The sequence below is a fragment of the Capricornis sumatraensis genome, chromosome 11 (genome assembly GCF_032405125.1).
Source record: "Capricornis sumatraensis isolate serow.1 chromosome 11, serow.2, whole genome shotgun sequence".
Taxonomy (NCBI): Eukaryota; Metazoa; Chordata; class Mammalia; order Artiodactyla; family Bovidae; genus Capricornis; species Capricornis sumatraensis.
This window is the reverse complement of record NC_091079.1, coordinates 74,920,318-74,932,397: the sequence shown is the minus strand read 5'-3', so window position 1 is coordinate 74,932,397 and position 12,080 is coordinate 74,920,318. Positions and strand designations below refer to the sequence as shown.

Below are 12,080 nucleotides of genomic sequence, written 5' to 3'. Positions count from 1 at the left end.
AGTTTTCTAATAAAATACCAAAAAGACTAGAAAATCCAAAGAATTCACATTATTAGTATCATGTATTAATGAAATGAATGGTTTCCTATTTTCCTCTGTCATTTCCAGTATATTTCCCAGAGGTTATATAGCTGGGAAAAGATCCCCAGGTGATTCTCATGTACTTTGTCTTGTGAGAACCAGTGCTTTATAGCATTAATTTTTGCCCTTGTTTATATACTTTATTGTTTTGTTATATTATTATTTAATGACTTTATTTTCTGTTTCTGTAGTTGCAGATTCTTGTGAGGCTAGCATACCTATAATCAAATATTATCATGTATTTGATTTCCAAAGTGATTTTCTTTTTCTGAGCTGTTGCTAACTCTGATTAACTTAGGATGTAGTGATGCTGTTTGGCCTTTGCATTGTATAATCATATTTACAAATTAAATCTGCTTTTAATTTTCTCAGTAGTCTGCTATCATTAGTTAAAATATTCTTATCTATTGGCATGACCATAATCACAAATACAGGCTTGGTTGTTAAAATTGGGGGGCAGTGTTTGATTAAAGGATGTGTCATTTGATGATATAGAATATTCTATGTCTTGAGTATCACTAAGAGAAAAGCTTAAAAAATTATCATAGAGAACTTAAGAATAGATCACAAGAGTATATCTGCTGTCCCTAGTTTTATAAACACTGTTATAAAAATTTTAAACATAGATTTTTGCTTTCTCTAAAGATCTCTATCTGGAAGTGAAGAAATTGATTGGAAGGGAGTTGGGGGTTATGGATATGATTAGGTAGGAATTTCAGAATCACTTAGCTATATCCTTGTACTCCAAATAAGATTACCATATATAGGAGTGTATTGTTAGATAAAGTGCTTTATTGATTTCTGATGTATCACTCCTTTTGATTCACTATCATACAATGTTAATTTTGGCTTCTTAGTTTTATCCTGTCATATTTGCTTATTTTTTCATTTGATAAATTTGTTGTTGCCCATGTGAGATTGTGAACTATAGTGTTGGAAAAGACTCTTGAGAGTCCCTTAGACTGCAAGGAGATCAAACCAGTCAACCTTAAAAGAAATCAGTCCTAAATATTCATTGGAAAGACTGAAGCTGAAGCTGAAGCTCCAATACTTTGGCCACCTAATGTGAAGAACTGACTCATTGAAAAAGACCCTGATCCTGGGAAAGATTGAAGGCAAGAGGAGAAGGGGACAACAGAGGATGAGATGGTTGGATGGCATCAGTGACCCGATGGACATGAGTTTGATCAATCTCCAGGAGTTGGTGATCGACAGGGAAGTCTGGCATGCTGCAGCCCATGGGGTCACAAAGAGTTGGACACGACTGAATGACTAAACTGAACTGAACTGATATGAGATTGTAACCCAGTAGAGTATATTATGTGTACATACTTAGTTTAGTTGCTAAGTCGTGTCCAACTCTTGTGACCCCATGGGCTTCCCTGTCCATGTGCGTGGGATTTTCCAGGCAAGACCAGAGTGGGTTGCCATTTCCTTCTGCAGGGGATCTTCCCGACCCAGGGATCCATCCCAGGTCTCCTGCATGGCAGGCAGATTCTTTACTGACTGAGCCACCAGGGAATTCCTTAATAGGTGCTTAATGAATTGAACTTTACCAGCTCGACTAAGAAAAACTCTCATAAATATTTATTAAAGGAAAATTAACACATAGTTGGGGCTTCTCAGGTGGCTCAGTGGTAAAGAATCCCCCTGTGAAGCATTAATGTGATCCTTGGGTTGGGAAGATCCCCTGCAGAAGGAAATGGCAACCCACTCCAATATTCTTGACTGGGAAATCCCATGGACAGAGGAGCCTGGCAGTCTACAGTCCATGGGGTCACAAAAGAATCAGACATGATTTAGTGACCTAAAAAAAAAAAAAATTAGATCATTTCCTTGTGAAAATATTTTTTAAAATTAAACTTAAAAAAAAAATACTTTATTTGCTGTAATTCTAGGTGTAACTAGGGCCACAGAGGTATCTCTTTGAGCTGTAGTTTTTACCTTTGTATTTAGACCAAGTCGAATCAGTATGTTTTTGAAGTAAGTTTTTCTATAAATATTTTATTTATGACTTTTTTTTTTTGCTTAGAAAATGACATTGTATCAAATTTACTATTATGTGAAGATCAGTCTTTCCAGGTTAATCTTTTTCTGTATTTACTATTTGTCATTAAATGTTAAGGTAATGATTCTTGATATTTCTTTTTCTTTTTAAATAGATATGATGATGCTATTCAGCTATATGATCGAATTTTACAAGAAGACCCAACTAACACTGTAAGTTAGCTGGTTGTCCTGAAGATCAGTTAATTCTGTGTTAAGAAGTGAAATTATTTTAGAAATAGTGGAAAAATACACATGGAAACATATTTTATTTTGTTATTTGAAATATCTCATGATGGGTCACTTTAAAAAAAGTAGGTTTTAACTCTTCAGTTAAATTTAACTTACAAGATCTCTTATTAGAAAGCAACTATTTGAAATTTAGATAGAATAAATTTTATGTGCTTATAAGAACAAACACCTGTCAGAACTTATAGTTTCTGTAATATTTTCAAGTTTATTAAATACTAACTTGTCTTGTTTGGATAGTTATATTTTAGTTCTCTTATTGAAAAATGAAAGATGTCATCTCAGTAATTAATCTATGGAGTTAATTAATGAAAGGCTTTTTGGTAGTATGACCTGTTCTAAAAATATCCTGGTGAAAAAAAAAATTTTTTTTAATATTGAGAACATTTTAGTTTACTGTATTGATATGATGACTTAGATTATTTCTTTTACTATAATCCCACCCTAGGGAAATTTTCTCTGGTAACTTCCTGGGTGTTTTGTAGATATTTAAATGGTAAGGATTCTCAGAATATAGAAATTCAGAGAAAAGTTTTGACAGCTACAAGCCTATGTGTTATTAAAAAGCAGTTGATTTAGATATTCTAAATGTCTAAAACGTTAAAATTGAAAAAAAATTTAATAATCTTTTAATTTTATTTTTCCTAATATGTTGCTCTCTGTTTTAATAAAACAATCCCTTATAAAATGGACCATTTTTCTCTTCCTGAAGATTTTCTCATGTACTTATTTCAGCTGTAAGATTTCACCACAGTTTTAAAGGTATTCATGTTTTTTGCAGCCATATATTGAAAATATGATACCAGATTTCTGAAAAACTTGTTTCATGTAATTTTCTAATGCTAGTTTAAAAACCAGTAGTTTGTAATGTATTTTTTAGAATTAGAAGTCAAATATTTCTGTGTCAGTTTAAGTTGGGCATATTTTAAAGAAATTACTTTACTACAGGGTCTAAGATAATATGTAACTAAATATTATCCTGTCTTTGTAGTATTTTTCATGTTTTATGACTTGGCTCCCCTCATAGATTATCTGAAGGGGTAGTAACTAAATCATTTGGTTGTTAGGTAAACATTTTAGAACAAAGTGACTGAATTCAGCTTTGTTAGATGTATTATTCTTTCATCAAATGTTATTTTTATCTAATCTTCTCTCAGTCCTTTCTGTCCTTCTGGAAATATTTATTTGAGTATCTGTCAGGAGCCACCAAAGGGTTGATGTTACTAAAAATAAAGACAGTATTTCTGTTACCATATCCATAGAACACTGTGGTAGACATTAAGGGAGAAAAACAAAGCCATATAAGATCTAGAACTAATAAAGTCTGGTAGGGGAAGACTTTACTTACATTAAACAGTACAGACAGCGTGCCTGAAGAACTATGGACAGAGGTTCATGACATTGTACAGGAGGCAGGGATCAAGACCATTCCCAAGGAAAAGAAATGCAAAAGGGCAAAATGGTTGTCTGAGGAGGCCTTACAAATAGCTGTGAATAGAAGAGAAGCAAAAGGCAAAGGAAAAAAAGGAAAGGTATACCCATTTGAATGCAGAGTTCCAAAGAATAGCAAGGAGAGATAAGAAAGCCTTCCTGAATGATCAGCGCAAAGAAATAGAGAACAACAACAGAATGGGAAAGACTACAGATCTCTTCAAGAAAATTAGAGATACCAAGGGAACTTTTTTATGCAAAGATGGGCACAATAAAGGACAGAAATGGTATGCACCTAACAGAAGCAGAAGATATTAAGAAGAGGTAGCAAGAATACACAGAAGAACTATACAAAAAAGATCTTCACCACCCAGGTAATCACGATAGTGTGATCACTCACCTAGAGCCAGACATCCTGGAATGTGAAGTCAAGCGGGCCTTAGAAAGCATCACTATAAACAAAGATAGCGGAGGTGATAGAATTCCATTGGAGCTATTTTAAATCCTAAAAGATGAAGCTCTGAAAGTGCTGCACTCAATATGCCAGCAAATTTGGAAAACTCAGCAGTGGCCACAGGACTGGAAAAGATCAGTTTTCATTCCAATCCCAAAGAAAGGCAATGCCAAAGAATGCTCAAACTACCGCACAATTGCACTCACCTCACATGCTAGTAAAGTAATGCTCAAAATTCTCCAAGCCAGGCTTCAGCAATACGTGAACCAAGAACTTCCAAATGAAGCTGGATTTAGAAAAGGCAGAGGAACCAGAGATCAAATTGCCAACATCCAGTGGATCATCAAAAAAGCAAGAGAGTTCCAGAAAAACATCTATTTCTGCTTTATTGACTATGCTAAAGCCTTTGACTGTGTGAATCACAACAAACTCTGGAAAATTCTTAAGGAGAAGGGACTACCAGACCACCTGACCTGCCTCTTGAGAAATCTGTTCGCAGGTCAGGAAGCAACAGTTAGAACCAGACATGGAACAACAGACTGGTTCGAGATAGGGAAAGGAATACGTCAAGGCTGTATATTGACACCCTGCTTATTTAACTTATACACAAAGTACATCATGAGAAATGCTGGGCTGGATGAAGCACAAGCTGGAATCAACATTGCCGGGAGAAATATCAATAACCTCAGATATGCAGATGACACCACACTTATGGCAGAAAGTGAAGAAGAAAATGATCCTCTTGATGAAAGTGAGAGAGGAGAGTAGAAAAGTTGGCTTAAAGCTCAGCATTTAGAAAACTAAGATCATGGCATCCGGTCCCATCACTTCATGGCAAATAGATGGGGAAACAGTGACAGACTTTATTTTCTTGGGCTCCAAAATCACTGCAGATGGTGACTGCAGCCATGAAATTAAAAGATGCTTGCTCCTTGAAAAAAGGTTATAAACAACCTAAAAAGCATATTAAAAAACAGAGACATTACTTTGCTGACAAAGGTCCGTCTAGTTAAAGCTCTGGTTTTTCCAGTAGTCATGTATGGATGTGAGAGTTGGACTATAAAGAAAGCTGAGCACCGAAGAATTGATACTTTTGAACTGTGGTGTTGGAGAAGACTCTTGAGAGTCCCTTGGACTGCAAGCAGATTCAACCAGTCCATCCTAAAGGAAATTAGTCCTGATTTCCTTTATTCCAGTATTCCAATATTCATTGGAAGGATTGATGCTGAAGCTGAAACTCGAATACTTTGGCCCCCTGATGCAAAGAACTGACTCATTTGAAAAGATCCTGATGCTGGAAAGATTGAAGGCAGGAGGAGAGGGGGACGACAGAGGATGAGATGGCTGAATGGCATCACCGACTCTATGGACATGAGTTTGAGTAAAGTCTGGGAGTTGGCTATGGACAGGGAGGCCTGATGTGCTGCAGTCCATGGGGTCACAAAGAGTCAGATCTGACTGAATGACTGAACTGAACTGAAACAGTAATGTTACTGTGTAAGTTTCACGGTTATATCCATAGTTACAATTCAAGCTTTTATACTGTAGGGTTTTACATTGTTTAACACTGACTTTATGACTCTTTCATTGATCTTGTGCTCCTGTATTCCTGGATATCCAGTATAAAAATGAGGTTATTCATTAAAGTTTTAAGGAACTCTCTTTCCCTCTCATATGCATTCATTATTCTTTCAAAAAATATTTGTTGAGTGCTTGATATGTGCTTGGTATAGAGACGAGAAGGATGATTTAGACATTATCCTTGACTTTGCTTTAGAGAGATAGCATGATGTACTTAACAGATTATAAATCTTGAAATAGACGTACTAAATCCTGATTCTTTGGTGATTTGCTGCAGTATTTCTGAGCCTTGTAGGCCTTAATGGTTGAGCATGGCTTAATTAAGACAGATGACTGGCTGGGGAAAGACATCATATTCCATTATGTAAAAAGTAAGGCTTAGGGTTATTAAAGTTCAAGACCTACCTTGGGAGAAAAGAAAAAATTGATTGAAGTGGAAGTTTCAGATTTAGGGAGATTGCTAAAATGGGTCATCTCATCTATTTTTTAAAAGTTGCAAAATGCTCTTTTGAAAAAAGTAGTATGTACGCATGTTAAAAATTGCAAACAATACTAGCATATATGTTGAAAAATAAGTCCTCCCATCCTAGATCTCAAGCCCTCCTTCACTTAGGCAAATGTTTCTTAAGAATTTTTCCAGAAATTTTTTCTCATGCTCACACAAACAGGTCTTATGCATATGTGTGTATGTGTGTGTCCCTTTTAATAGGGAGAATGGTTAGAAATGCAGATGGTGGCATACTCTACCTTTTAAGTAAAAGTGTTCAATTGTGTCCAGCTCCTCTGTCCATAGCATTTTTCAGGCAAGAATATTAGAGTGGGTTGCCCTTTGCTTTTCCAGGGGATCTTCCCAACCCGGGATTGAACCTGTGTCTCTTCTTTGTTGTTGTTTTTTTTTTAATCTCTCCCCTTCCTCCCTCCCACCCCTGCTAAAGTGTGTCTCTTGCACCTTCTGCATTGGTAGGTGGATTCTTTATCATTGAGCTCCCTGGGAAGCCCCAAACTCTACCTAAGTCATCTATGTCAGCACATCCTTTATCTCATCCTTTAAGTTGCTAATAGCATTGTAGTATATGGATATATAATCCTTATTTTGATGAAAAACTTTCTTGAACTAATTAAGATCCTTTGGTATCTGATACATTCCTCCCAGAAGCAGTGTTGCATTACATGTCATTTGTAGTATAGATTCCTAGAAGTGAAATCTGGGTCAGGAGGTCCATGTATCTTAAAAATTAATAGATACTGCCTAATTTCCCTCCACAAAAGCTTTTCAATCATCTGTACTCACTTACATGGTATATGAGAGTGCTTCTTTCCCAGTATCCTCCCACATGGTATATTATCAGCTTTTTTTCATTTTTAACTTTGTCCAATGGTGGCTCAGACGGTAAAGTGTCTGCCTGCAGTGCAGGAGACCTGGGTTTGATCCCTTGGTTGGGAAGATCTCCTGGAGAAGGAAATGGCAACCCACTCCAGTACTCTTGCCTAGAAAATTCCATGGACTGAGGAGCCTGGTAGGCTACAGTCCATGGGGTTGCAAAGAGTCAGACATGACTGAGCGACTTCACTTTCACTTTCAGTGTAATTAGTTAAATATATAATTTGCATTATGAGAGATTCTGAATATCTTTTAATATGCTTAAAAGGCCACTTTTCTCTTTTTGAACTGCCTTCTTTAATGCAGTTATTTCATGAAATTTCATTTCTAGTCTTATTGAAGACAGCAGGGTTCTAGCGCTCTGCATAAGTTTAACCTACCCCTTCTTCACCACTGATTCACCACTGAGGAAGACTAGGGCTTTAAGGGGCAATATTTTATACCTTTTAGTTGGTTCATTGTCCTGAGTGATTGGCAGTACAAGAAGTTCTACATTTGTGAACAACCTGATATATTACACTTTATAATTTTTTTTCTGCATTATCAATAAAGTTTTTATTTCTCTTTCTGATTTCTTCTTGTTTTAATTGTGGTTGATTTGCAATGTTGTTTTTGTTTCAGTTATCAGAATAGTAAGTTGAGTTTTTTTGTAGATTATTCCTTTATAGGTTATTATATGATATAGAGTATAACAGAATTTTAATTCTTAGAAAATGGGGAGTGAAGTCAAATTTGATTGGCAAAGTACCACCAGATTTTTTGTTTTAAAGATAACTGCCAGTAATGTGGGAGATGGTTTGAAAGGGGTTAAAAGAGATAAATTACGTAATTTGGAGATAGTTCTGTCTTAGGCTAAAGATTATGGGGATCTAAGGTGGCTTACTGGTAAAGTACAAACTAGAACTTCCTCTACCCCAGATGTTGAGACCCAGAAAGACGGCTGCCTCTAAGGCTTATGCCATAACCCTTATGTTGGAATTAGATATAATTGCCTCTGTGCCAAGCGTGAAGATGCTTTTAGAAGGCTATATTTCCCAGGGTCATGGCATAAGCCTTGGAAGCAAAAGAACCTGGAATTCTGCTTTCCCTCTGTTGGCCAGTGGTCTTTCTGGGTCTCAGCATCTGGGGAAGGGGTTGCTCTGCATTGTACTTAACTGGTAGACCTTAGTCCTTTAATCCTTTTCTAGGTTCTTTCCCTGCATGGCCTATTTTTTTTGGAGGTGTAGCATATCTTTCAGGAAAAAATTGATAGCTAACTATAGTAGATAATTGGAGAAGGAGATGGTACCCCACTCCAGTACTCTTGCCTGGAAAATCCCATGGACGGAGGAGCCTGGTAGGCTGCAGTCCATGGGGTCGTGAAGAGTCGGACACGACTGAGCTACTTCCCTTTCACTTTTCACTTTCATGCATTGGAGAAGGAAATGGCAACCCACTCCAGTGTTCTTGCCTGGAGAATCCCAGGGACGGGGGAGCCTGGTGGGCTGCCGTCTGTGGGGTCGCACAAAGTCGGACACAACGGAAGCGACTTAGCAGCAGCAGCATAGTAGATAATGTTACAGAGTTATGTAACAAATTTATGATCATAAGAACTTTTTCCGTTTCATATTTTATAATAGAAATTCTGACTCCATTATTAAAATTGCTTGTGAAATGTGGAGCAGTTTTCGTTTTTGATTTAAAGGTCGATCTAAAGAAGAAATTCAGAAGAATTCAAAACATTGGCACATTTCATGAGATGTGAGAAAGAAATATAAATGGAAATTGATAAACAGTTAAGACAATGTTTAGTCTAATGCTATTATTTAAACTATTTTGGCATATAATTTATGTAGAATAGACTGCACATATTTAAAGTGTATAATTTCATAAATTTTGACGATTGTATATACCTGTGAAACCATCACCACAATTAAGATAGTGAACAGAATCATCGTCTAAAGTTTTCTTTGCCCCTTCTGTTTTTTATATTCATATATATATGAATATATAAATATTCTTTCTTGTAGTACATAATTAAATTACAAACAATTTTATCCTTTTGGGTCTTTGTGAGACAGGCCCAGAGCATTGTTTATCCTGGGACTAATTATTCCCCAATAGGTCCATCTTAGTACTCAATCCACTGTTTTAGGAATCATGGCATCTTCCAGTCTGGCTGGTAGAAAAAGACACTGTTCCCAGCCTTGTGTGAGCTCTGGGGCACTTTTCCCCCTAAATGTTTCTCTTAGATCTTTTATTGGCATTTGAAGTTTCCTCGTACCCATGCACTGATCAGTACTGATCAATACTAATCACTACTCCAGGGGAGCAGTATTCTCATAAACGTGCACCAATCAGTACATAGGTATTTAGTACTTAAGGGGAACCTTTGAGATTCAAGGGAAATCTCTTTAGAGTCTTACATATTTTTCTTTATTTTCTTGTACTCTGCCCCATGAACTCTAGCACGTTGATCTTCTTGGACTCTTGAGTGCTTTCTGAACTCATAGATTCATCTGCGTTCAAGCTGGTTTTCTTTTCTTGCATAGCACTCTTGAAACTCTCAAAGCAGTGAACCAGGGCAATAAAAATAGGACTCACCTTGTATGTTTCTGCCTGTCAGGAATCATCTCTCCTTTTTTTTTTTTTTCCCTTTTTGTCCTCTGCCTTAAAAATAGTTGTTACATATAAATTTATATTTAGTTACAGTTAGCATTTTCAGTTAAGAGGATAAAACTGCTCCCTCTTACTCCATCTTGGCTGGAAGTGAAATCCCTGCTTAGTAGTCTTTTAATTTGTTTTTTATTTTTTTATTTTTTTAAAATTTTTATTTTTACTTTATTTTACTTTACAATACTGTATTGGTTTTGCCATACATTGACATAAATCCACCACGGGTGTACATGCGTTCCCAAACATGAACCCCCCTCCCACCTCCCTCCCCACAACATCCCTCTGTGTCATCCCCGTGCACCAGCCCCAAGCATGCTGTATCCTGCATCGGACAAAGACTGGTGATTCGATTCTTACATGATAGTATACATGTTTCAATGCCATTCTCCCAAATCATCCCACCCTCCCTCTCCTTCTGAGTCCAAAAGTCCGCTATACACATCTGTGTCTTTTTTGCTGTCTTGCATACAGGGTCATCATTGCCATCTTTCTAAATTCCATATATATGTGTTAGTATACTGTATTGGTGTTTTTCTTTCTGGCTTACTTCACTCTGTATAATCGGCTCCAGTTTCATCCATCTCATCAGAACTGATTCAAATGTATTCTTTTTAACGGCTGAGTAATATTCCATTGTGTATATGTACCACAGCTTTCTTATCCATTCATCTGCTGATGGACATCTAGGTTGTTTCCATGTCCTGGCTGTTATAAACAGTGCTGCAGTGAACATTGGGGTACATGTGTGTCTTTCAATTCTGGTTTCCTCGGTGTGTATGCCCAGCAGTGGGATTGCTGTGTCATATGGCAGTTCTATTTGCAATTTTTTAAGGAATCTCCACACTGTTCTCCATAGTGGCTGTACTAGTTTGCATTCCCACCAACAGTGTAGGAGGGTTCCCTTTTCTCCACATCCTCTCCAGCATTTATTGCTTGCACATTTTTGGATCGCAGACATTCTGACTGGTGTGAAGTGGTACCTCATTGTGGTTTTGATTTGCATTTCTCTGATAATGAGTCATGTTGAGCATCTTTTCATGTGTTTGTTAGCCATCCATATGTCTTCTTTGGAGAAATGTCTATTTAGTTCTTTGGCCCATTTTTTGATTGGGTCGTTTATTTTTCTGGAATTGAGTTGCATAAGTTGCTTGTATATTTTTGAGATTAGTTGTTTGTCAGTTGTTTCATTTGCTATTATCTTCTCCCATTCAGAAGGCTGTCTTTTCACCTTGCTTATATTTTCCTTTGTTGTGCAGAAGCTTTTAAGTTTAATTAGGTCCCATTTGTTTATTTTTGCTTTTATTTCCAGAATTCTGGGAGGTGGATCACAGAGGATCCTGCTGTGATTTATGTCAGAGAGTGTTTTGCCTATGTTCTCCTCTAGGAGTTTTATAGTTTCTGGTCTTACATTTAGATCTTTAACCGATTTTGAGTTTATTTTTGTGTGTGGTGTTAGAAAGTGATCTAGTTTCATTCTTTTACAAGTGGTTGACCAGTTTTCCCAGTACCACTTGTTAAAGAGATTGTCTTTACTCCATTGTATATTCTTGCCTCCTTTGTCAAAGATAAGGTGTCCATATGTGTGTGGATTGGTCTCTGGGCTTTCTATTTTGTTTCATTGATCTATATTTCTGTCTTTGTGCCAGTACCATACTGTCTTAATCACTGTGGCTTTGTAGTAGAGCCTGAAGTCAGGCAAGTTGATTCCTCCAGTTCCATTCTTCTTTCTCAAGATTGCTTTGGCTATTCGAGGTTTTTTGTCTTTCCATACAAATCTTGAACTGATTTGTTCTAGTTCTGTGAAAAATATCGCTTGTAGCTTGATAGGGATTGCATTGAATTTGTAAATTGTTTTGGGTAGTATACTCATTTTCACTATATTGATTCTTCCAATCAATGAACATGGTATATTTCTCCATCTATTAGTGTCCTCTTTGATTTCTTTCATCAGTGTTTTATAGTTTTCTATATATAGGTCTTTAGTTTCTTTAGGTAGATATATTCCTAAGTATTTTATTCTTTTCATTGCAATGGTGAATGGAATTGTTACCTTAATTTCTTTTTCTACTTTCTCATTATTAGTGTATAGGAATGCAAGGGATTTCTGTGTGTTGATTTTATATCCTGCAACTTTACTATGTTGATTGATTAGCTCTAGTCATTTTCTGGTGGAGTCTTCAGGGTTTTCTATGTAGAGGATCA

The 12,080-nt window shown here is 36.5% G+C and overlaps 1 protein-coding gene across 1 annotated transcript in view; it reads left to right on the top strand.

Moving 5' to 3' along the window:
• The window catches only part of EMC2 (ER membrane protein complex subunit 2), a 56,326-nt gene that overhangs the window by 17,786 nt on the left and 26,460 nt on the right, over positions 1-12,080 (top strand). The window contains exon 5 of the mRNA XM_068983674.1: positions 2,244-2,301. Coding sequence (XP_068839775.1) covers positions 2,244-2,301 — 58 coding nt within the window. The remainder of the gene's footprint in view (positions 1-2,243; positions 2,302-12,080) is intronic.